Consider the following 26,772-nt stretch of genomic DNA (forward strand, 5'->3'; position numbering starts at 1 on the left):
CTTTTATTTTGGTTAAACAATAGACCACAACTGAGTTGCAGTTGATTACAAATATGACCATAAGAACTGCAACAAATCAATTGTTAATATGCCTAAAGAATTCTCACATGTTTTGGGTATTAATCTAGCAAGTATTTGGTGTCTAAAACTTCCAGTGGCTTCTGATCTGTTTAAACGTACGCAGGTTATACTCCCAATCCTGGAAGCATTCTGTTTACTTCATAAGTCCCACTGATGACCTTACGATGACCTGATGATATATTTACAAAGCACCTCTAGACATTTTCATAATACATCCAGAAATTCAATTAGGGAGAGTGTGTTTTTCTGTGCCCACAAAGGCAAGTTTATGGGGCAGATGTAATAAAGGGTGAGCTGACCCAACCTGTGCAGAATTTTATGGATTGATGCCACTGCCTGATCAGCCCCAGATTTGTAGCTAGTGAGGTCAGACCTCATGTATGCCTGCTGTGAAGGCTTCCAGTAAACTGAGTTACTTGTTTCATTTCTTGTGTCAGTTCAGGTCCTCTGGGAAGCAGACAGAAGGGAGAATTAGAAGTACAAGTGATCTATTGCAGAAATGCCTGTGAAAGATAAAGGGAAAGGGGACGGGAGGAGGGGGGAAGTCGTTCAGACTGCAACGCAGGTGTGACACCTGTGAAGAGAGAGAGGGAAAGAAGGATTCTCAGGAAGGAGCCTCACACTGCAGTGCATCTCTGAACAAGTGCCCAGGCTGATGGGACATTGCTCATGAGGGGAGTCCTGGCTCTCATGCTCCCACCACGATGGGAGCATCCCAAAGAAAGCACAGCCTCGTGTGAGCTCTGAGGTGGCAACTTCTCCCTGAAGTTCTCTAAAGGGACCTCCAAGCCATGTGCTTCCCCAGCTGCCTCAATTATGCTTTGAGGGTCAGAAGGACAAGTCATGTTTGGACCCAGACTCAGAGTCCCACTCTGTAAGTGACTTCTCCTGATTGACCACAACTTGCTCTTAGAACTCCAGAGATCTTTATTTCCTAGTAAAAGATATTCACATAAATGTGATTTATTACTCTGTGGTTATGATGTTCATGAAAGCATGACTGAATGTATGTGACTGATATAGGCTAGAGTGTTTCATTCCTTCATAATTCAGCAGACCAAATTAAAGAGATCTGTGGTTAGGTTTCAACACTACCACTGACTATGACCTTGGGTAAGTCACTTCTCTCGCAGCTTCATTCCCCTCATATCCAAAACACCTTAAGTTGCACTAGATGATCTCTAGCATCCTCCAATTCAATCCATCTGTCATTCCCCTTCCTTAGAGCTTGATTCTGATGAGGCAGGGAATAGAAAATTGTCTTCTCCCACATAAATTTTAAATTCATGTGAAACATGGTTCATCTTCCCGTTCTTCTCTATTTCCATGACTGTCACAAATATTGAGCTAAATTTTCCAAAGCTCACCTCTTAGACACATCTCAGCTAATTATCAGCTTATTTGTTAGATCACTAAAATAACTCTTCTTCGTGCAACTTTGAAAAATCCAGCATAGCATTTTAAACATCATATGTAATATTTATCTTCATAAATTTCCTATTCTGCTAATTTTCACCATATTTGAAATCAGATCATTGAATAGCCTACATGAAACTTGTCTTGATTACTGTTTTTTAATGGGTACAGATTCACATTTACCACTTTGCATATCATATTTTGCTATCTTTAGAGCAATGGCTTGATCTTGAAACATGAAAGATCTGTGTCCAGATCAGGGCAAGGGACACAAAGGGAAGTCAGCGTGGAAATGATGTGGAGGACCATCTGGGACCATCTGTCTGGGTCATTCCAGCCATCCATATTGTTCCAAGTGGGAGGAGGACCAACATGGCCCCTAATACCACCTCCAGCCTTGGGACCCTTAGCTTGGTTTAGGGATCATACAGTTTGAGTTGGTGATGGAGCCAGGAACCAAATTCCAGCTGCTGTCTCCCACCTCTGTTCAACCTCCTCCATCCACATGGGTAACAGTAAGTAGCTGCTTTGGTTTCACCCCGCAGGTGGTCCTTGCTCTTCCATATGACACCCCGGTGCCTGGATATCTGAACAACACGGTCAACACCATGCGCCTCTGGTCCGCTCGCGCACCCAATGACTTTAACCTCAGAGACTGTGAGTACAGCGTGGGCTCCCTTTCCTCATGTGTACCTTTAATCTTTCTGTCCAATAATTAGAGCCAAGTTGCACTGAGTTTCTGATCCAAACTCTTTAGTGACTAAAGCATTATATGGAGCAGGTATGGGGCACATGGTTAAATCAGTCCTTCAGTCTAGACTGTCATGTGAATCACAGCATGAAGGTTTGCTGAAATCTCTTTGGATTTTTAGGAATCCCACATGGTACCCAACAAGCATCAGGTGAGATCAGGGGGCTTCTGAAAACAGTGGTTGGCTCGTCTGTTTATTCATTTTTCTAACGTTTCCCTCAGTTAACGTTGGAGACTACATTCAGGCTGTGCTGGACCGGAATCTGGCCGAGAACATCTCCCGGGTCCTCTATCCCAATGATAATGTGAGTGATCAAGCTTGCTTTCTCAGTGGAAACAGAAGCAGCTTATTTCAGAAGCACCTATTCAGTAGCCATAAAGCACATACTTAATACTGAGTTTTTTCCTTCAGTGAGGAATAATCACCATATCTCTTCCTGACTTGTGTAGATTTCCCCTCCCACCCATGTAAGGAAAACGAATTTGTACAATTCATGAAGTCAGAATTGGTGTTTCGCCCTTGATTAGTGACCCCATCACTAATTGGGAGGCTCTGTACATGTATTTCAAAACAAAACCTGGCTATAAAAGATGAGGTGCAGTACAGGTGAAGCACTCCTTCCTTTCCAAACAGAAATTTCATCCACAGCATCAGAAGTCCCTGGAGGTGTCTTGCCTGTCCTCTTCCCCTCACTCATGGGTCTCCTCTGACCCAAGGCAAGGTGGGGTCATGGACCTCAGAATAGACCCAGGAGCAGACACTTGTTTCTTATGCCACTTATTTATCTCATTAAACTTTTTCTTATAGGTGATCATTCCAAAGTTTACACGAAAAATAACTTAGTTTAAGAAAAAAAAAAAAAAACACTTGGAACTGGATCTCAGATGCCTGTTACGGATCTTTTTTTTTTTTGCCGTATGCGGGCCTCTCACTGTTGTGGCCTCTCCCGTTGCGGAGCACAGGCTCTGGACGCGCAGGCTCAGCGGCCATGGCTCACGGGCCCAGCCGCTCCGCGGCATGTGGGATCTTCCCGGACCGGGGCACGAACCCGTGTCCCCTGCATCGGCAGGCGGACTCTCAACCACTGCGCCACCAGGGAAGCCCACGTTATGGATTCTTAGTGGGTTAAAACATACTTAGCTCTAACTTCTCCATGAGTAAAATAATTTTCTGGACGCTATAATGATTTTTTTTTAAATAATAATCTCAGAAGTAACCAAACTAGTACCCTGCTCCACAAAGATGTCCACAAAACAAGGATCTTGGGGACTAGGACATAAATGATCCTAAGACCAGATGTCCACTTAGTGTTAAACCCATCTCCAAGGAGGATTAAGTGGATTTGCTGCAGCATTTTTAGGAACTTAATGGTATGTGTTATTTTTCCTTTGGGAGAAACGATGTGGCTTCAGTACCTTAAAAGAAATCTGTAACGCAAAAGCAAAAGACTGTTCTGTTTCAAGGTCAATTAAAGTAAGAATCCTTCCAAGACTGGGGCCACACTGCCTAGCCAAACCCAAGCCTGCAGGATTGTTTAACTAGAAGGGGCTTGAAATTCATCCTCCTATCTTCAGTAGGGCCCAAACCTAACTTTACTTGGAAATAATCATCCACAACAATTGATAACACATACTAGGTTAGCATGGGGTGCAAAGTTGACTAAATGCATTGGGCAGAAAAGGTAGCTCTCAGAGTTATGCTTGTTTTTAAGTAGAAGTTGATAAATCTTTTTCGTACTGTAACCACAAGAACAGACTCATTCCCTCTCCCCAACTTGGCCATAGCCCTATTTGTCTGTCTTCCAAGAGTCTCGCCCCCTGTCCTCACTCTGCAACTAATGAGATTTTTTTTTTTCCTTGCTTAAAATTCTTTAAGGCTTTTGCTTACCCCTAAGAGAAGTACAGAATCGTAGGTGTATCTTCATCTATGTGGTCATCAGTTCTGACACATCCTCTGTGATCTTGGCCTAGCAATAGGTCCCAGCTGTAGAGGATTATTTGCCCTGTTCTTTCTAACCTCCATGCTTTGCCCAGGTTTCCTCTGCGTGCAGGGAATACTCTGCGCTCACCTCAAATTCCTACTTAGCTTTCAGGGCTCAGATAAAGATATCACCTGAGTATTCAGGTCCCCAAAGTACTGTGTATACACTTAAATACAACATAAATGTTTTTAAAAACTGTCTTGTTTGATTTCAAGCCTTGATTATACATCTGTCTCTCCCCAGTAGTTTGAACTTAACTGAGGTCAGTGATTGTTTAATTAATCATTTATTTCTAGCACATTAAAAATTCCCTAAATAAACATTTAAATTCATTGTGGATGGATTCATGTGCTTTTTTTAGAATAATGATTTCATTATATTTTTTACTATGAAACATGCTATTAGAAAAAGAAATATAAGCAATATAAAAAACTACCAAGTAAAAAAAAAAAATTCCAAATTCTACCACCTATAAATTCCCATTGGTAATATCAATCCAGACAGTTTCCTGTTAATGACTTTAAATTTTTCTTTTGGTTTTTAAACTTTTATCAAAGTTGTACCTGCACATAGTTTAAAGAGAAAAGCAGCTCTCTGAGGCTTACTATAAAATCAGTCTCCTATTTCCCACTTCCCCAAAGCAACTACATCCCCTTGCTTTGAATTGCTTTCCTGGATACTTACCTCCATATTTCTAACAACATGCTGTTACTGCTGCTTCGTGATTTCCTCTTTTTACAATATTGACTCCCCGCTACTGAAGATGAGAGTTTAGCTCCCTTCCTCCCATAGACTTCCACCCCCACCACAAAAACACGTTTTCTATGCCCACTCTCTCAACATAATTACATGGTGATTTGCACTAGCTCTTCAGCTAGTGTTTACATTATTATGACGCTGTCAGTGCTACAGACAGCTGATCTGTGCACAATACATGTCATCGTCTCTTGATTATTTTTCCTTTCCTTAAAATGTTCTCCTTTCCTGGAGTTAATCATTGTTTTGTTTGTTTGCTTGGTTTTCTGAGTACTTCTCCCTAATTTAGCCTGCACTCTACCCCAGTCGTAGAAATTTCCTCTCAATATATTCAAACACCTTAGGTGTTCTGTTGACTCAGTCTTCTTGAAGTCTCTTCTGGATCTCTTCTGGTTGGCTGCTCCGCTGTCATCCTGGGATCTACGTTTCCCATTGTTCTGAGGACGTCTGTGCTCATATACTCTCGGGGATCATTTGTTTCCAGGATCCCACGTCTTGGTTTGCTCCCTTGTTTTGGTAGTACACATGCCTGGGGCTTCCTAGGAAAGGGTGCAAGTGAGGTCGGTTTTTTTGAGACCTTGCATGTTGGAAAATGTCTTTATTTTTCCCTCTCATTGGGAGTTTGCCTGGATACTGAAGACTCAAAGTTTTTTTTTTTTAATCTCCTAGTTGTTGGTGTTGCCGAAAAGTACAGTGCAATTGGATTCTTGATCTTTTGTTTGAATTCTGCTTTTTTCCCCCTTTGAAAGCTTCTAGTCTCCCTCTCCCTCTTCCCCTCCCTCTGTCCCTCTCCAAAACGCCTCTCTCTGAGTGTACTAAAAGTTTTGGGGGGTGTGCTTTGGTGTAAGTCTGCTTTCACTTATCACGCCTGGGTACCCTTTCAGTCTGGGGACACAGGACTACAGCTCTCTGAGAAACAGTCTGGAATTGTTAAACATCCTCAACTGGTTCTTTAGTCTTCTTACCTTTTTTCTTTTATTTATCATCTCTTTGTCTTCCTGCTCACGTTTTGGGCAATCACAACTCTCTCTTCCAGTCTTCCTATTGGGTTTTTCACTTTGGCTGTCATGTTTTAATTTCCACGTAATCTTTTTTTGCTCTAGATATTTTCTTGAAGCATCTTATTCGTATTCCTTGAATACAATATCTAATCTATCTGAGGATACCGGTAGTATTCTTATAATCATTCTTTTCTCTAATCTCTGTTACCTCTAAGTTGGCTTTTATTATTTTAACATGTTTTAGAAGTTTTTCTTAGCTGTCTAATGGTCCTTAGCTGCCCACTGAAACTTAAGAGAAAGGTACCAACAAGTTTTGGGGAGCTCTGTACACTTGTTTGGGATTTATCTATTTGGTTTCCCTCACCTGTGACCTGCTGGGGCCGCTTCCTGGTGGAGTTCCTCATGTCCATGTCTTTAGGTCCTCCCTCCTGTGCTGGTCGAATTCCCTAGAGAAGACGCTTGCAGCTTCTCTCCTGGTGGAATTAACACTGGCTGCCTGTGTTCTCAAATTCAGTTGGGAGATGAAGACTGAAAGCATCAGTATTCAGTACATAAACTTTCACTGAGCCTCTTCTCCCATTTTTAGTATGGGATGGTACCCCTGCCTCCGACTTTACCTGCTGCCCTCCAGTCCAGAGACCCCTGTTATACCATCTCCAGAGAACAGACCTCCAGCTTCTGCCTGAGTTGGCAAAGGAGATTGTCCAGTTGAGGGAATTGGAGAGGAGGTCTGAGGCCAACTGCTTCTTAGGCTCCCCACTAACCTTTTACCCCCTCTTCACCCCTACTTCTGGAGGCACCCAATGCTGACACTTCTTGGGCCTTTTGGGAGCTCCAGTGTATACACTGGGTTGTTCCTTTGGCTTTTCTCCACTACCAGGTCAGGATGCAGCTTTCCTGGGTCTTCTGGTTCAGTTTACCATTTATCCATCTGTTTTTCAGCTTCTGAAAAGTTGTTGCTGTTGTCTTCTCTCCATCCCCTTCATCCTTTATCATGCCTTTTTTCAATCCCTTTACTGTCATTTTAGTGGAGTTTCAGGAGGCTGATGCTTGGCATTCGACCTGCCAGCTTCCACCAGACATCCCATGGGCTTTAGCCTTAAAGTCCCCTGGTAGGGGACGCCACCCATGTTCTGGCCACTCCTAGCAATGTGAGCCCTCTCACTCAGTCTCTCTGGCTTGAAGTTTTTTGAAGGGAAGGAGCTGAGACTGAAGCAGGAGTACTTTGTGGTGGCTGCTACCTTGCAAGATGTCATCCGACGTTTCAAAGCCTCTAAGCTTGGGTCCAGCAGGAGTGCCGGAACTGCGTTCGATGCCTTCCCAGATCAGGCGAGTATTCAGCCCGAACGCAGGCGGGAACAACTGAGGGCATCAGGACTTCCATCAGATTTACTCCTCTGTCTCCATGCTAAAAAAAATCTGAGTGTCTATATACCAATCAGAAACAGACTCACGGACATAGAAAATAAGCTTGTGGTTACCAAAGGGGGTGGAGAGAGGCAAACTAGGAGTATGGGATTAACAGATACACACTGCTATACATAAAATAGATACGCAACAAGGATTTCCTGTGTAGCACAGGAAATTTACTTACCTATAATGGAAAACAATCTGAGAATATTTATATATTAACTGAATCACTATGCTGTACACCTGAAACTAACACAATATTTTAAATCAACTATACTTCAATTAAAAAGGAAAACTGAGTAGCTACAGGATACTTAAAGCCTTCCGTAGAGGGCAGACGTTTTGTTTGGTGCACGTGTGAGGCACGGATGAGAACAAGGGCCTGGGCCGTTGGTGACCTTCACGTCGGTTTTCCCCTTGCAGGTTGCCATCCAGCTGAACGACACTCACCCTGCGCTCGCCATCCCTGAGCTGATGAGGATTTTTGTGGACATTGAAAAATTGCCCTGGTCCAAGGTCCGGATGCTTTGGCTTCTTTTTCCTTTGACTGGCCAGAATATCTGTGCTTAAGAGATTCTGCCCAAAGCGCCTTTCACAGTTTTTCAAAATAAGTCACTGTTGCTAACTTCCAACAATTAAAGGTAAACTTTGCCCTGGCGCTGACATGTCTCAGCTCTTACTGCTTTACAGGGAGTAAGACTAAGAAATAAATAAACACATTGCTAATGGGACACAGCTCAGTGGCTATATTATTAAGGCTTATATTGTGTTTGCCATTTTTGTGTCTAAAAGGATTCGAAATTAAACTCTCTAGCCTCAGAATACAGCTAACTGAAGGTGTCTCCACCGATTTTAAGCATACTTGGTACTTTCTCAGAACATTACTGAAGTTTTATTCCTCAAGTTTTGTTTGTTTAATAAATGAAAGACAAGTTAGGATACTAGAGAAGATTTATCAGCATATGCTGTCCTAAATTTTATCAGACAATTTACTGCTTTTCCTCCCCCTCCCCCCCCCCAAAAAAAACATGTTCCCATTACCTGGACCATCCAGGAACCTAGCGGAATTGTGTCTAACTGTATACATGCAGATAGAATTGTCCTGTTGCTGACGGGCAGGAGTTGAGGAAGTGTTTGGCCTGCAGGATGGGGCACACCTGCAGGCCGCCTTTCCTGCAGAGGCAAGCACTGAGCCCCCCTCTCCCCGCAGGCATGGGAGATCACCCAGAAGACCTTTGCCTACACCAACCATACAGTGCTCCCGGAAGCCCTGGAGCGCTGGCCTGTAGAGCTGGTGGAAAAGCTGCTTCCTCGACATTTGCAAATCATTTACGAGATGAATCAAAAGCATTTAGATGTAAGTCACTTTGACAGATTCATAACCCTTTTGAGAAGGAGGTCTAGAGATGTTAAGGGTGGCTGCAGTCTTCCCTCTTACCAAACCTGAGGCCCAAACATCTTTCAGTCATTGATACATCAAAAGCACTCAAGTCCGGGTGGGGCTCTGTTAATGACATCCTTTTGAAAATACTAACCTGGAGGGATGGCATCTCCCTAGGCATCTTCACTCCTCTCTGTGGGAGTGAAGTCTTACCTTTGCTCCATCAAAGGTTTTGGTTGGGAAGTGAATAACGTTATCCCAGGGTTGCTGGAAACCTGAGTGACCAGTAAGGCCTTTCTCTTCCTTTGCCTAGAAAATTGCCGCCTTGTTTCCTAAAGATGTCGACCGCCTGAGAAGGATGTCTCTGATAGAAGAGGAAGGAGGCAAAAGGATCAACATGGCCCATCTCTGCATTGTGGGCTCCCATGCTGTGAACGGCGTGGCTAAAATTCACTCAGACATCGTGAAGAACCAAGTGTGAGCCTCCACCCCCGTCGCAGCGGGTCTCACATTGCTCAGGAATAGAACGGTGCTAGCGAATGCAGGGTTGCGGTTGGAGATGAGGAGAGGCCCCGTGAAATATTTAAAAGTAATGTCTTCTATACAAAGAACCCTTCTCTAAAAGGAAAAGCCCTTCCTCTCTGAACAGTCCTAATTCTAGACTTACAAGAAAAAAAACAAAACTCTTCTGTTCAAAAGTCTGATATATATGTCAGTGCTGGGAAATCATATGAAGGTGATTAGATTGGATTTTTTCTTGTAATTATTTTGAATTGCAAATGGATTTCTATTTAGAATGACACCCATAGCTGCTGTCAGCCCCTCTCTCCACTTTTATTTAACCTTTCTAAGCCTACACTCTGCTCCTTAGATCTAACCCTGAACTTCATCCAGCATGCGGAACCTGCCGTTCCAGCCACGTTTAGTGATGTGTCTCTTCCATCTCCAGATTCAAGGACTTCAGTGAGCTAGAGCCAGACAAGTTTCAGAATAAAACCAATGGGATCACTCCAAGGCGCTGGCTGTTACTCTGCAACCCAGGACTGGCAGAGTTAATAGCAGAGGTAACCGGGAAGTGCCGAGGGAAAGGGGGTTTCTGACTGGAATTCAAGAGGCAGAGAGTGCGCTTATAACTTGCAAATCCAGTCTGCAGCAGGGCCTGCTTCATCCCCAAGCCAGTGGCCTGTGCAACCCCACAGGGCTCCGCACTGGTTTCGTTCTCCGCCGTAGCCAGCTTGAAATTCTTGATTTCAGAAAAAAGAGACCCCACGCATTACGCAGCTGGCCCTGGTGCACAGTGCTCATATGACACACAGATGGTACCCCTGTTTAATAAAAGAGGATAACAGAGGTCCTCTAACAGGACCTTTGTTTGTCCTCTAACAGTAACTAGTAGAACCTGGGTTATTTGTCACTCTTTTTAGGTAGATTTCCTGTTTTTAACACTTAATACCACCGAAGGTATAGCAAGTGTTCTTCCCACACGGCGTTTTCAGCATCTCCTGTGAATGAAGCCATTCTGTGTGCTGTGGGGTGCGAGTGTTAGGGGCATGTGAGCCCTTGCCACAGACTGATAGAAACTGCTCATGTGGGCTTGACTGCCTTCCCTGATTCGAGTCACCTTTTCCTTTAAACTGAAAGAAAATCGGAGAGGACTATGTGAAGGACTTGAACCAGCTGACGAAGCTGAACAGCTTCCTGGGCGACGACGTCTTCCTCCGGGAGATTTCCAACGTGAAGCAGGTGAGGCTTCCCGGTGTGGGTGCTTTGCCCGGCGGCACTTGCTTGGAGGGTTCATGCCCAACTCTTTAAAAACAGACCACCCACCCAATGCTCCTGAGTCCAAAGGGCCCTGGCCCCATGCACTGTCTCAACAGGAGAACAAGCTGAAGTTTTCTCAGTTCCTGGAGAAGGAGTACAAAGTGAAGATCAACCCATCCTCCATGTTTGACGTGCAGGTGAAGAGGATCCATGAGTACAAGCGGCAGCTCCTGAACTGCCTGCATGTGGTCACCATGTACAACCGTGAGTCAGCCCTGCAGCCCCCGACCAGCCCCCAGAGGTGGCGCTCTCACCACCCTGGCCATCCTCCGTCCTCCGTTCCATCCCCTTCTCCATCTTTTGCAGGCATTAAGAAAGACCCGAAGAAGCTATTTGTGCCCAGAACAGTTATAATCGGTGGCAAAGTAAGTTGCTTCTCTTCCCTGGGTACTTGGGGGCTCTTGTCTCTTTGGCCGTTTCTCCACTTCATCATGCCTGCATTCTGTCATGTGTCCACACCCTTCCCCAAGGCTGCCCCAGGATATCACATGGCCAAACTGATCATAAAGCTGATCACTTCAGTGGCAGAGGTGGTGAACAATGACCCCATGGTTGGAAGCAAGTTGAAACTCATCTTCCTGGAGAACTACAAAGTGTCTCTTGCTGAAAAAGGTAGTGCTGTCCTCACAAACCATGCGGGGCCAGGGCACATGCTAGGGATGGATTACACATTATAGAAAAATGGAGCAGCTGACCTCGGGAGCCAGTGACTTAGGATAGAAGGTGTCACTCTTAGGCAGAATACGACCCTAAGCTAAGAATGTTTAAGGTGACCCAAGTGACACTGAGATGACTGTCCCCAGACTCCACATCAGAGGTTACATCTGCAAGCACATTTTCCTCTTCTCAGCTGCTCAGGGCTGGGTGTTGGAGGAGGTGGCCCTGAGGTTTTGGTAAAGTACAGAGCATGCTCTACAAAAGAAAAAAAAGATCTTCAGTTCCCAGCCCCAGTTCTGCAATAGAACACCAGTGCCCCAATCCCCGGATATTCCTCTGGTCACTCCATGGAAAGAAGGGCTGTCATTTGTTCATGTGGCAGCAGGGAATGAGGGCAGATGTCAGGCTGCCAAAGCCCTAGGCTTAGACGTGCCTCAGACAGGCGCTCAGAGCAGGCGTGGAGTTCCCATGTGGGGACAGGCAGACTGGCAAGAAGCCAACATCCCTTTCTTTTCTTATTTGCGTCACAAAGCACCACCCACATGCAAATGCCAACTGTGTGTTCGCCCTTTTCCCAAATTGAAAAGGGACCTTTCTCTTTCTGAGGTGTTTTTGGGTCCTCTGATGTTACAATTTAAGAACTGTCTGCATAAAGAAAAAAAGAGCCAGATTTTTATGGGCGCAAATGAAGATATGTCTAATCCACAAATAAGCTCTCAAAGTAAAGCAGGTCCTGTGCTTTGTAGCGGAGGCACCGGAGGGATGCTGCAGGCAGCAGGAACTTCTGTGTGAATCAGACTGAAAGGTCTGCCCTGGGCACACCTCAGTTGCCTGTGGCTTATTTCCCTGCAGTGAAAGCGGAAGGAAGGTGGTAAGGAGTGGAAGGAATGGCACAATCCAGTTTCCTCAGATTGCAAAAGAGGGGTCAGGGAAGATTCTGAATCTTAAGGATCAAGAAAGAGAAGTTTAGATACATTTTATAAAGTTATGAAATAGAAGAAATAAAAATAAAACCATAACAAAAACTGAAAGGAAGAAGGGGGAGAAGAGAAGTGTAAGGTTGATAAAAAATTAATCAGCCCATCCAAGAAAGAAATGGAAAATTTTATTTGAGCCAAACTGAGGATTATAACCCAGGAACAGCAGATCAGAAAGTTCCAAGAACTATTCCACCCATTAGAAGTCAAAGCAGTTATATAAGTTTTTCGAGACGGGGCTCTACATTAAATGCTGTATTGTTGACAGTTTACAGAATCCAGATCTTCAGGTACAAAGTGGTGGGTCATTGTGACCCCTTACAAGATCAAGAAGGAATGTTGTCTTTTAAGGAGTTGTCTTGTTGGTGCCAGGAGAACGTTGCTCTTTATGGCTGAGTAGATATTTCTGCTGATGGAGAGGTTTGGTCCATGCCTAATGCAGATACACAATGCACAGGAGAAGGGAGAGAGGAGGCCAAAGGGCAGGGAAAAATTTTCATGTTTAACTTTTTCTTGTCTGGCCATAAAATAGGAATTTTACTTCACAGTAGCGTCGACTTTTATAGCAGAGAGTCAATAGATGCTCTTTAACGTTTCTAGACCAAGGAAGAGTAGTGTAAGCATAGAGTTATTCAGCACTGTGGCCATAACCACCAAGAAGCACATCAGAAAGGGGCAAAAGTGGTTGCCAGAGTCAAGGGGAAGCGTGAGATCCATCCTGCACCATTTGAATGTTTATCTTGATGTACACATTACTACTTTAATGATTAGAACAGGCCAGCTAGGTGAATGCTTGGGTACCGTACAAGCGGATCCAGAGAGACGAGATCACTAATTCTGTCACTAATGCCTTGCTTGCAGTCATTCCAGCCACAGATCTGTCGGAGCAGATTTCTACCGCAGGCACCGAAGCCTCGGGGACGGGCAACATGAAGTTCATGCTGAACGGGGCCCTGACTATCGGGACCATGGATGGGGCCAACGTGGAAATGGCCGAGGAAGCCGGGGAAGAGAACCTGTTCATCTTTGGCATGAGAATAGAGGACGTGGCTGCTTTGGACAAGAAAGGGTGAGAGAGCACTCCTGCTTGTTGAGCAGGTATCCCCCCAGGAGGGTACCTGCCCACCCAGGTGTCCCATTGAGGCAGGTCCCATGAGAGTGACAGCAGAACATCTCCCATGAGCCAGGGGACCCTCCTGACCACAGATCAGTCTTATTACACGCAGCAAGTGAAAGTGAACGGAGCTTGGGCACAGGTACGTGGGCTCGTTGCTATTTGTTATCAGCCATGGCAGAGCTGGCCTCATGAGCTATTCACTTCTCCACATCTGTGATCTCTACTTTGATCAAAACACTGAACCAGTGGGTAGTTGAAGTTTTTGCCTATTATTTAAACCATCGAGTGTTCCTTTAAGACCTCAAAGAGATGGACTAAAATGTGGTAGATGATAGGCCTGGTTGTATAGAAGCACCCAGAATACTTGTTCCACTTACTATCTGGATAGGTTTATTAACCTGGATTCAAATAAGAAGTAAAGAAAGATGCTGCTCAAAGGAGCCAGAGCAATCACAAAATCTGGAGGGTGTCGAATATACTTCCCAACCCTTGGAAGTAAATTTTTGTTCAGTAGCAACAAATTTGGGAATCTGTGGGACCAAAGAGCAACTGTCGGGGACCTCCCTGGTGGTCCAGTGGTAAAGAATCCGCCTTACAATGCAGGGGATGCGGGTTCGATCCCTGGTCAGGGGACTAAGATCCCACATGCTGTGGGGCAACTAAGCCCGCGCGCCACAACTGCTGAGCCCGTGTGCTGCAAACTACAGAGACCACGAGCTCTGGAACCCGTGCACCACAACTATAGAGCCCAAGCGCCCTGGAGCCTGCACACCACAGCTGGAGAAGAGAAAACCCGCCTCCACACTAGAGAGAAGCCCACAGGCCACAATGAAAGATCCCGCGAGCCGCAACTAAGAGCCGACGCAGCCAAAAATAAATTAAAGAAAGAAAGAAATAATAAATCTTTTTTTAAAAAAGCAACTGTACGACGCTTGTTTAGAGCCATAAAGCCTGCTTTGAAATGAATCTTACTGTATTTTACCAGATTAGACTATCGCTCTGTGACTAGGATTTTTATTATCTACTGTCCTTAGTGTCTTTGGTTACAAGGAACTAATCAAATTTAGTTGGGAAAAAAGATGTCAGGATCTAGTTAAGTATCATTTATACCCTGTTGAACTCTATAGTGACTTTATAAATGCCATATTTCTGAATGCATTTTTCACAGCTAATGTAGCGTCCAGTGTGTCATTAACAAACATTAACAGAACCTTTTCTCATCCCCCGCCCCGACCCTACAGGTATAAGGCAAAAGAATATTACGAGGCACTTCCAGAGCTAAAGCTGGCCATCGACCAAATTGACAAGGGCTTCTTTTCTCCCAAGCAGCCTGACCTCTTCAAAGACTTAGTCAACATGCTATTTTATCATGACAGGTGAGTTCCCACAAGAAGATGGTGCTGTTTGGGCCGTGGAAAGGGGATGAGAATATCTTAAACCAACTGCAACACATGTAGATTAGCATAGATCTGTGATCTGATAAGCTAACGTAGACTTGGAAAGGAAAATTAGATATTCTCCACTAACAATGCAAGGAGAAGACTTAAGAATAAGACCCACAAATTTGGTATTCTTTTTCTCCTTCCACGGGTGTACCCAACTTTCAGATGCATCCGTGTGATAACATTCTCACGTGTGGGAAGAAAGGTTGAGGGCTGGTTGAAACCCTTGTGAATAGAAGTGTCAGACTGGTAAGCCAGCCATGCCTGACATTAAGCAAAAGAGAATTTTAAATGGAATCTTAGCACACATCTATTAATGAAGCTTTTTGTCTTTTCCTTCTAATCACAAAAAAAGGTTTAAAGTTTTTGCAGACTATGAAGCCTACGTCAAGTGTCAAGAAAAAGTCAGTCAGCTGTACATGGTGAGTACATGGCCGAGACTTACAAAGGAAACCAGTTTACGGTTCATTAAAATTTTGGTTTCTTTTTATTAAATCTAAATAACAGGGCCCCACCAACCAATCAAAAATGGGAAGTGAGGCAGCTCTTTAGGTTTTTCAGATCAAAACTTAACTGTTCCCGAATTCAGGCAAAGGTTGGCATTTGACATTTCAGTTGCAGTTGTAGGTTTTTTAATATCCAAGTAAAAAGTCACAAATAATTCAATATTTATTGAGCACCCACCATGCAGCAGGCATATCCTAGAGACTAAGAGTATAAAGCGAAATTAAATACTCACTTTACCCACTCATTTATTCAACAGAGAGGCACTGGGGCATTGGGTGCCTCCATGGCAGGCCATGCTGGGCACTGAGGCCCCAGCATGGACAAAGCCAAGGCCCCTCCAGGAGCCTATTTAGGGCTGGGGCCCTTAACCAGAAGTGCATCAGAATCACCAAGCAGTTTTTTCAAAGTACAGATGCCCACCGCCCTCTAAGAGATTCTGACCCAGTAGCGGGTGGGACCACCATCAGCATTTGAAAAATCTGCTAAATTGCCCGGAGATGGAAACAACCTAGGTGTCCATCATCGGATGACCCATGCTTGTTATGTAGAAAAGCTGTATAGGAAAAGAAACGGAAGTGAAACAGAGCAGGAGAGGAAAATATGAGTGAGGGCATGCACAAATGTGAATGTTGGTTTTGCACAATGGTCCCTTCTGTTAAAATGATGGCCCTGATCCAAAGGATGCCCACCTAGAAGGCCAGCATTCTGTTCCATCTTCCTTGTTCATTAGTGCAAACTGCAGCTTTTACTCTTAACAATAATTGTATTGTTGAAGCGTAGAAAACATGGCCCACATGGTCGGAAAGTCTAGTCATTATCCCTCTAAATAAAGAACATGAAGAGAGGAAGCTTTTATTCTCTTCTTATTTTAGTAAGTTTCCAAAGTCTGAATAAACTAATTTCAGACTGTGTGTTAGTTTTTCTTTTAAATGTTTACAATTCATTGCTGATTGTTTTCAAATAACATTCTGGTCATTTCCATAGAACTCCTTCTTAGAGTTCTTTACGAAATCACGAGGCTCTAAATAGATGCTCAGCTGCATAGCACAGGGAGATCAGCTCGGTGCTTTGCGACCCACCTAGAGGGGTGGGATAAGGAGGGTGGGAGGGAGACCCACCAAAAGGGAGGGGATATAGGGATATACATACGCATACAGCTGATTCACTTTGTTATACAGCAGAAACTAACACAACACTGTAAAGCAATTATACTCCGATAAAGATGTTAATAAAAAATAAATAGCTTCTTATACTTTTTACATAAAATTATGAGAGATATATATTTTATTTAGATATATAGATGTATATTTTTTATTTAGGATAAAACCTTAATTGGTCCTGTTTTCAAACCCCAGTGGAGTATTTGGGATTCAGTGTAAACCTATTGGAGTATCTACCTTCTGAAAAAAACAGGAAAAGAGAAGTCGGTGAATAAAGTCTCCCATGGGACTGTTTGCCCGCATGGTAGCTAATGTTCTAGAGTAGTGTTTTTCGAGCTCTGGCTGTGAGCCACGGGATAAATTTCTTACGTGGCATCTAGCAGACAATGAATGTTAGTCTCTTCCTTTTCCCCGTAGTTTAAAGGGAGATGAGGTATCTTCGTTCAAAATGAAGCATGGGAAATAAGGCTTACATGCCAAAACATTGTAACTATGGCAGAAATTACCAATTAGCGTTTCTGTAAGAGTGAAAAATACTTTCTTTTTCATTTTAGAGAAATATAATCTAAAACAGGAGAAAAGCACAGTCTGCCCTGTCCAGCTCCCAACTGTGGAACAAATGTATTTATGATTCATTACAATTTACTCCTGTCACTTTCCCCATAAATTGCACTTGGATGTGCTTGGCCTGATGTTTGTCATACAGCTTGTTGGGCACTCAGGCCCTGAGCCTTAGATGCACGTCAATTTAATTTAATTCAATTAAACAAGTATAATTCTTGTTTACAGAATCCAAAGGCCTGGAACATCATGGTACTCAGAAACATAGCCGCCTCAGGGAAATTCTCCAGTGACCGAACAATTAAGGAGTATGCCCGGGACATCTGGAACATGGAGCCTTCTGACCTAAAGATTTCCCTGTCCAGTGAACCCAGCAGTGGGGTGGACAAAGCCAATGGAAAGTAAGTTGTAAAGTGTCCTGAGAAAAAATAGCTTCTTACTGGACTTCAACATTTTCACAACATTCTTTGATTTTGTTTTGTTTTATTAAATAATAATCTAGTTAAGTATCTCTGGGAATTGGGAGGGAAAGTGTATGACTATATTAGGGCTAAAAATACAGTGTTAATTTCCAAAGGCTACATGAGTGCCGAATCTTACTATTTTATAGCAGATTGAATAGCATGCTAGGACTTTCCCCAATGCTATTCAGAAAGCTAGAAAACAGCTTGGAACTTTTTAATGCCATTTCAATTAACTAAACTGAAATACAAATTATTTAACTACATTGGAGCATCTTTCTTGCTACTGCTTGCTGTCTAGGTGCAAATCAAAAACCACCTTATCCACAGATATCCCCAGAATGTTTGGTAACTGTACATTTTTAGATGGGATCAAATTTTTACCAAATTCTGATTCTCCACAGTGAAGTTTTGGCATGTTCCACAAAGTAGACTATGACAAGCTAAACAAGAACATTCCATAATGCCCAGCGTCTGTGCTTTCCCTTACTAAAATGGCAGGTGACTTGTAGAAATGTCAGTAACTTCAGCTCACCCAAGCAGCCCAGTACAGTTTTACATAAGAAAGATACACCACAAGTGGTGTTTGGACCAAGTCTTTGCTCTCCGCTGTACTCAGATGTCACGCCCACTGCTGGCTCAGGAAACCTCTGCAGGAAAAGGACTTAGGTGAGCTCACATGCGTTCCCCACCTCATGGTCTAAGTAAACCAGAGCAGCCCTCATTGCATTTAGCAAAGCAGATCTTACCTCACGGTTTTTAACCGTGTGGTGCCTTTACACAGGAAGGTGTGTTGGAGGCCAGGAGGAAAGATCACCATCTTCACCCTCTCTTTGTTCCTATATGCATTGTGTGCAATTTCACAGAGCTGCAAGGGGCAGAAAGACAAGGACTCAAAGGCTGATCATTGAAGCAGCTGTTTTCCTAGTCTACTTTTCCTAAAAGGGTATGGAAACAGCCAACTTAAGGAGTTAGTCCCATTAAGTCAGAGATACGGGCACCCTGCATATCCCTGAGTGGTTGCCTCTACAACCAAGGAGCTGAAAGCTGCATAGCTCATGGAACAGTGGCAACAGTGTATTGTATACACCAGGCGGCACAGCAATTCAGGGGTGCAGAGAACCCCTTATAATGTCAGAGACCCTTCTTTAGGCCCTAATCAAAGTCTGGCTGGCTGAGAAAATGGTGAAATTAGTATAGTATGTTTCTGTCAGCCGCTGAACTTAGTTTACCTTTTTTTCCAAATTCCAAAGGCACCGTTTTGTCATCCTCACCATGTATGATAAGAAGGGGAGAAGACAGGAATTTAACACTAGGAACAAGTGGAAGAAAAGCTTTCAGTTCAAGAAATATACATTGAGAGTTCTCCTCTTCTAAGTTAAGGCTTTAGCAAAACATGAGGTTTGCCCAAAATAAAGGAATGCTCTTTCCATCCCTCCCAGGAAATACAACTTCATATATAATAAGCTTCATATAGTGACTTTTTTTTCCTCCAGGCAAGATTCTTCTGTTTACTCATACAATTTACTTAGCTTATTGGATTTAATTTATTCCTATGTGATTTTTGAAAATAAGGAACAAAAACATTGAATTTGTACAGAATTAGCAGAACCTCAGAACCTTTTCCTTATTCTGCCTTATTTCATAATATCTGGAATGTTTTAATTAAACGAAAACAAAGTAAGTCAAACCAAAAAATAACAAGAACTACCACAGGACCAAGGAGAACGCTTTGTAGCAATTTGTTTACATTTCCCCATAAATGTACAGGATGGACATGAGATCAATAGGTTTGATTAGCCTCCTGGTCAACTTCCTGTCTGGTAATTCGAAAAGGCTATGACATGAAGGATGACTAATAGTACTTCCCTGTCCCCTTCCAAATTCTGATACCATCCACCCCTGCCACAGTGACTCGCTGTTACTCCTGAGGATGTTAGATCCCTCGAGTGTGCTGAAAAGAAAAAATACCGATAACGACTGCCTATTTGTAGGCACTCGAGACTCTCCAGCTGTGAGAGGCTGACTTGCCAGATGCTCGTCACTGGACTTGCTGTTGGGGTATTCGGCTGGATGGTGTACGGATTTTGGTTACATGGGGAATAAGACCTAGAACTCAGAGATTCCTCCAAGGAATGCTAGGTTAGACCGTACAGGACCTTTCAAGGGTCCTGAAACACCCTAAACCTACAACTCCCTTTATAACTTCAGAGAAAGTACTGAATTGGTAAAGTCATTAAATTAGACATAAGGATAATACCAAATACTAAAAATTTGTAGATACTGTAGATACCTTACCCCAAATCCTAGTGCCCATCTAAGAATTCTCATCTACTCATTCAGACTGGTCACCTCCCCATTCAATAAGTCACATGATAATTACCCACCAGAATCCTACAGATATAGTAATAATGGACATCTTTACGTCATTAAGTTACTTTTCATCACTGGGGAAGACTAGTTCGTCTTTCCTCAGGGCATCCATAACCGTGCTTAAAAATCCTGGAAGTTTCCAGTAAATCTATTTTTTAAAAAGGAAAAAAAAATTGAAACATGGCCTATAGCTATGTCATTTGTTATAGTTTCCCACTATGAACTGTAGTAATATAGAGAGTAGTGAGTTTCTAAATATAATAAACTTTTTTTTGGAAATATAACTTCTATGTTTTAAAAGTAATTCATGTTATTGTAGGAAATTTGGAAAATAGAAGAAAGAAGAAACAAATCACACATAATCCCACCATCCATAGGTAATCACATTAGACATTTTGTGGTTTTTACTTATGTTTTTTTAAAGTGCAAATAGCCCCACTAACTTATTTCTTCATACTCATAAAGGAGCAGTGATACGCATAATCTAAACATTGCTTCTACAATGAACTGCAGAATAATTAAGTGGTTTAGTTGGGGAAAAGAATATTCTGATTAGTTAGAAATTCTGATAAAGTATACAATACAGAGATAATTGGTTTTAAAGGATTTGAACATTACAAACTCTATTGAATATGATTTAATATTGCAATGTTTTAAAAAGGCATTTCAGGTTTTAATAATGACCATAGGACTCCAAATATAACAATTATCATTCTAAACATACTGAATTTCCTCATTAATGGAAAATTCCAGTAAAAAGAATGCTAGTTAAATCAGCTCTTGCCACATTTTGATTAAGTCGAAAGGTAAATTAGCTTATATGCCCTAAAAACATCCATTTCAACTGAAAATGAGGAAAGGACATAAACCCTGAGCAATACTGCACCTTCCTCAAACTTTTAACCCTGCCTCTAAACTACTCCCAAGGCCATTCAGTTTTCTCCATTTCCACTAATCACCCAGCCTAACCCAGCCCTCATCTCTTGCTTGGATTACACCAACAGTCCCAGGTGGCTTCCTGTTCCACCCTCGCCCTGCTGTAACCCAGTTCCCACAGGGAAACCAGAGTGATCATTTTAACATGCAACTCTCATCACATCCCTCTTTTGCTTCACATCCTTCAAAGGCATGTGGATTAAACCCAAGCATCACCTTGGCCTTGGAGGCCTTACAGAATCTGGCTACAGCCTCTGTCGCCTATCACTAAGCCCACTCCTCTCCATCCCCAGGCCCTGCTGTCTTCTGCTCCTGGAACACGTCAGCCTTGATCCCACTGCAGGGCCCTTGCCTTTCTCTTCCCTCAGCCGAGACCTCCAGATTCTGCCATGACTGCTGGCTCCTTGTCATGCAAGTCTCAGTTTAGATGATATTTCTTCAAAGAGGTCCTCCCCTAACTAGCCATCGAACCTTGTCCCCCCCATCACCTCCCAGTCATTCCTTTCACATCATTTTATTACCTCTACAGCACTTCTCACTATTCAAAATCCTCTTATTGCATACTTGTCTTCTATGTGCCTCTCCAGCAACCATACAGACTTCATAGGAGCTTAGACCACAACTTTCTTATTCCCTGTGGTATCCCCAGAACCTAGAAAAGTTCTTGGTACCTAATAGACACCTGATAAATATTTGCTAAAGAAGGAATGTATCGACTGTGCAAATATCCCTGATGTACACTTTAAGCTATTATCTGTTATTTTCATCTCAGGGTGACTGAATTTCATTCAGAGTTTATTCCTTGGAACAGATTTGCAAAGAGAAAAGACCAACAAAGTATATTATGTGTATTCCTCTGCGGTGCTGAGCAGGGAGGGGGGTGCAATGTAGTAAGTGGGACATTGCCAAGGGAAGGGAGTGGGTACAGAATAGGTAGGCTGGGGCCATAAATGCAAACGTCTGCTTCGCAGTTTAAAAAGAAAAGAATTATGTTCAGGTTCAGTGTAGAAGCAAGTTTTAGATTTCTGCTTGTCACTGCTCCTTTATGAGTATGGAGAAATAAGAGTTAGTGGTCATTGCCCCAGCGCTATAATATGTCATTTGCTGTAGTCTCCCACTATGAACTGTAGTAATAGAGAGAATAGTAACTTTCTAAATATAAGGACCTTTAAAAAATTTTTTTTTTCCTGATTATAAAAAGGAAATTCATGCCTGGTAGGGAATTTGGTAGGGAAATGGGTACAGAATATGCAGGTCGAGGTCAGTAACGGCAAACTTCTTCTGCTTCACAGTTTTGACATGGGCCTGCTGCTTGCAGAAACCTGCGTGGTTTCCCAGGGTCTGTCTGGCCTGCATTTTTTGCGTGGTCTCACAGCAAATGACTCGCATTCGGGGACAGTCTGGAGATCCCAATACTGCTTCTCTTTCCCTTCCTTCCTTTGCCCTCCTCTTACCGTGCTAAGGGCAAGATTTCTTGGTTTTCTCTTTCCTTTGTCTTCTGGTTCTGCTACCCCTGGAATGAGGACTCCTCTGAGGAGAATTCAGTAAGAGAAGCCCTTCAGCAATTCATCTCAAATTCTGAAGGCATAAGGAGAAAGCAGGCCCCAGTCAGTCTACTCCCCTTATCCCTCACTCCTCTCCAGCCAGAGGTGCCCCTCGAGACTCACAGGTCAGACCACCCCTCCAGCCCAGACCACAGCGAGTGGCTCCTAATTGGTTTCCCTGGCTTCAAATTCCGCCAGATAAATATCCTTAAAATACCAGTTACCTGAAATCTGCTGTTACAAAGCTTTGGGAGTGGAACACTATCTATTTAAACAGACAAAAATCTCCTATCTTGGCTGTAAGCCCATCCGCATCCGGCCACAGTCTTGCATCCCAAAAGCTGCGCACCTCCATCTGACTGCCTGGAGTTAGGAAATGCAGGATCGAGTCCCGTTTCCTCTCTATAGGGTATGGGGCAATTGGGCGAGCCTTTAAGCCTCCATTTCGCTCAGTGGAGGCAATGGTGCCAAACTCAGAGGTGCTGTGAGGATTTAAAAGAATGACGAGTGTGAAAGATCTTATATAGAGGTCCTCCGTGACTCTCAGGTATTTCATAACATAATCACCCCATTCTGGCCCCGTGCCTTGGCTCACATTCTCCCCTCCTGTCTGTGTTTTCTAACTGCTCTCCCTCGCCTTCAAGACATGAGCTTAGATCCTGTCTCCCTGTAAGTCATCATTGATCACACCTGCACACAAGACCCTTCTCTTCCCTGAATTCTCCCTACCCTGATATTATTGTTCTGGGTCCTCCCCTAACACCTAACTTAGTCTACTGTATTATAGAAAGAGTGGAAAAAAGGAACAAGCCTTTGTTGAATGCCCATATTTTTGCATGATTATTTTACTTAATTCAACCTTCACAACAACCCTATGCAGTACCAACCTCATTATAGAAATAGGAAAAATACAACAAAGGGAGATAATTTACCAAAGTCATAATTGGTTAGTGGCAGAGGCCAAATTTGAACCCAAATCCAAATCTGTCTAGCTTCATAGCCCATGGTCTTTTTCCACTGTGCTGAGTAATGAAATCGACTCCCAAGTGATACTCGGAAATCCACATCATTACTTTATACCCCCCGTTAATTTCCTGTCTCCCCAACTAGACAAGAAACGTCTTGAGGGTAAGGACCTATGCCTTTCACTACATCCGTGTCTCATCCCACCTACACTTTTTTATTCAACAGTACTGTTCAGAGTTATGGCACTCCACTGATAATAAAAATAGCTAACGGCCATTGAGTGCTTACTCTGTATCAGGCACTATCATACATGCTTTTCATATGTGAATCTACCACAACAATCTTGAAAGGCTGTGATTACACCCATTTATAGATGAAGCATTAAGAACAGTTAGTCCAAGATTACACAGCTGTTAAGTGACACCCCTGGGGAAAAAAAACCAGAAAGACTGACACCAGAGCGATGGTTCTTAAAGAAAATATTTTTAAAACGTTTCTGTGAAGGTATCAGAGACCTACCAAAGTAATGAGGTCTTGAGTGGCCTGGATCCCAGAGAGAAGGGAAGCCCAGAGAGGTGAGCCTGACACTCAACACACTTTTCTCCTTGAGACAACTGCCAAGTCAGAAGAAAGCCAGAAGGTAGAGGCAAAAGAACACAGAACAGATGACACAAATAGAGAACAGAGAGTAGATTTAAGCCTAAATAATATCATAATTACATTAAATGTACACAGACTAAATACTACGATTAACAGACAACGTTTGTTATACTGAAAAAGAAATCAAAACTGTACTATATGTTGCTTACAAAAGATATATATTAAATATAAGATTTCAGAAAAGTTGAAAGTCAAGAAAGAGAAAATGATATATCATGCAAACACTACTCAAAACAAACGTATATTAATATTGGACAAAGTTGACTTTATGTTAAGAAGCATTGGGACTTCCCTGGTGCGCAGTGGTTAAGAATCTGCCTGCCAATGCAGGGGACATGGGTTTGATCCCTGGTCCAGGAAGATCCCACACGCCGCGCGGAGCAACTAAGCCCATGCGCTACAACTACTGAGCCTGTGCTCTAGAGCCCATGAGCCACAACTACTGAGCCCACATGCCACAACTACTGAAGCCCATGCGCCTAGAGCCCATGCTCCACAACAAGAGAAGCCACTGCAATGAGAAGCCCACGCACTGCAATGAAGAGTAGCCCCCGCCTGGCGCAACCAGAGAAAGCCTGCACGCAGCAATGGAGACCTAACACAGCCAAAAATTTTTTAATTAATTAATTAATTTTTTTAAAAAGTACCCTTAAGATGCTTTCCAAGATTAATTGACGGTTTACAAACTTGGGCCATATGTCCCCTCTAAGAATCTTACCCACCCCCCTCTCATTTGCTAACATTTCTATGGAGGTATGGCTATAAGCAATTGAGCATCAGACATGGAATGAAATTATAAAATTAGGATCATATATACAACAGATTAAAAAAAAACACATCTTGTCAGTCAATTCTTTATCTTCTTGGAAAGATCATCTTCTCTACCTGGGATGCTGTGTAAAACCATTCAGCAACTTCCTTGAATTCTCTAGAGACTTCCTTCTCATAAAATAATGAAAGATGTGGTTGACATTCATAGGGCTGAAAATGATGTATGAGAGGTTTGTTTTCACTTTAAAAGGAATAATAAATAAACGAACAAACCTAAGTCAAGTCTATCTATGAAAAAATTATAAAAGATACGAGGTACAGTTAGTTAATGGGGAAAAAAAGCTTTGGCTCAATCTATTAGAAGGAAATAAAAGGACTACAAAATCCAAAAGCCGTTGTGCCCCCCTTTAATAGCAACTGGCTAATAACCTATCACAAGTTAGAATAACTTAGAAATATATAAAACTAGTTACGAAAAGGAAAACTGTTAATAAACGTGTGTGGAAACAACCTACACTTTGACATCTTGTAAAGATCTATCACTCACCTTTAACAAGGGATAATTGATACTTGCAACCCATATGTTGGTAAATGGAGCCTCCAAGATAATAGCATCAACTGGAAATCCTTGAAAAGAAGAAAAAAGAAATAACTCCCCTATTATATTTCAATACTGTCTTTCCTAAATAAGGGATCTTCAAGGTCTTGTACATGAACTACCTGCATCAAAATCAGTTGTGAATCTTATTAATAATGCAAATTCATGAACCCACACCAGAGTCCAGTCAGAAGTCAGTATCTAGGGGGTGGGGAGTGTGAGAATGTGCATTTTTAACTAGCACCCTCGCTAAAGAGATTTCATTCCTAGGTACATGATAATTGAAAACCACTACCTTCTTCTAAAACACAAGCAGATTTTCATGACTTGGATAATTTAAGAAAGCAAAGTACTACAGGAAGGGAGAGTGTTCAGCAGAGGCTGACGAGGTTGTTTTGGCCAACACTCCCTCTGAAAACAAAAGAGCTAAACATTGGAGTTACTGTATATGTACTTTAAAATAACTTACTGAAAATAACAAATGGTAAAATAGTGAAATATTTATTAAAACTTATTGTTAAAGAAAATTTCGTATGATATATTGAACAGGGTATAATGTGTAAAATAGATGTAAATATATTTAAATTAGAGCACAGAGAGAAAAGTGTCTGGAAAACTCAGAAAAGAACACTGGAAACATATAAGACATGGGAACAGATATATATATATATATATATATATATATATAAAATTATAGTCCCAGATAAAGAGAAGACAAAGAATGGAGCAGGCATAATCTTTGAAGATATAATGACCAACAATTTTCCAAAATGGATGAATATCAGGCCACAGTTAAGCAGGATAAGTACCAAGAACACCTAGGAGAATCAGAGTAAAAATGCTGAAAAACAAAGAAAAAAGAAATCTCAAAAATAACCAAAAGAAAACATTATCTTTAAAGGAGCAACAGTAAGACTGGCAGCTGACTTTCTAATGAAACTGTAAAAGCAAGAACAAAGTGGATGACATCTTAGAAAGGTTGAAATAAATGACTGCCACTCTAGAACTCTATGCCCAGGAAAAATTGCGTTCAAAAATGAAGATGACATAAAGACATTTTCAGACCAAAACATTTTCAGACCAACAGACAGGTGGAAGAAAAATCCCAGATGGAAGCACAGCGATGCTGGAAATAATAAACAGCAAAGAAAAGGGTAAATCTAAATACTGACTTTATAGTATGAGAATAATCATTTTTATGGAGTATGTAATATAGAGAAAATTAAAATACATGGTAGCAAGAGTTCATAAGTTGGAGACTTAATGTAATTAAAATGTTCTAAGGTAATTGCATTATCCAGGAAGTGAAGTATTCATTTATGTGGGAATTTAATTCAGGTAATTCATTGTCAACATTGAAGGAGCCATGAGAGTTTAGAGGACCAATGAAATGACATTTCTTTTATTTCCATAAGTAATTAAGATTGTGTATAGCAGGTGACA

General features: G+C 42.3%; 1 protein-coding gene across 2 annotated transcripts in view; it reads left to right on the forward strand.

The window, feature by feature from the left end:
• Window positions 1-26,772, forward strand: part of PYGL (glycogen phosphorylase L) — a 53,166-nt gene that overhangs the window by 21,005 nt on the left and 5,389 nt on the right. For both annotated transcript variants that reach the window (XM_079906350.1, XM_079906351.1), the window contains exons 6-20: window positions 2,043-2,154; window positions 2,471-2,553; window positions 7,173-7,316; window positions 7,821-7,913; window positions 8,608-8,754; window positions 9,092-9,255; window positions 9,728-9,842; window positions 10,420-10,521; window positions 10,656-10,803; window positions 10,906-10,964; window positions 11,070-11,211; window positions 13,095-13,302; window positions 14,592-14,726; window positions 15,148-15,214; window positions 17,249-17,421. In XM_079906350.1, the coding sequence (XP_079762476.1) occupies window positions 2,043-2,154; window positions 2,471-2,553; window positions 7,173-7,316; window positions 7,821-7,913; window positions 8,608-8,754; window positions 9,092-9,255; window positions 9,728-9,842; window positions 10,420-10,521; window positions 10,656-10,803; window positions 10,906-10,964; window positions 11,070-11,211; window positions 13,095-13,302; window positions 14,592-14,726; window positions 15,148-15,214; window positions 17,249-17,421 (1,892 nt within the window). The remainder of the gene's footprint in view (window positions 1-2,042; window positions 2,155-2,470; window positions 2,554-7,172; window positions 7,317-7,820; window positions 7,914-8,607; window positions 8,755-9,091; window positions 9,256-9,727; window positions 9,843-10,419; window positions 10,522-10,655; window positions 10,804-10,905; window positions 10,965-11,069; window positions 11,212-13,094; window positions 13,303-14,591; window positions 14,727-15,147; window positions 15,215-17,248; window positions 17,422-26,772) is intronic.

This window comes from Stenella coeruleoalba (genome assembly GCF_951394435.1).
Source record: "Stenella coeruleoalba genome assembly, chromosome: 2".
Lineage (NCBI taxonomy): Eukaryota > Metazoa > Chordata > Mammalia > Artiodactyla > Delphinidae > Stenella > Stenella coeruleoalba.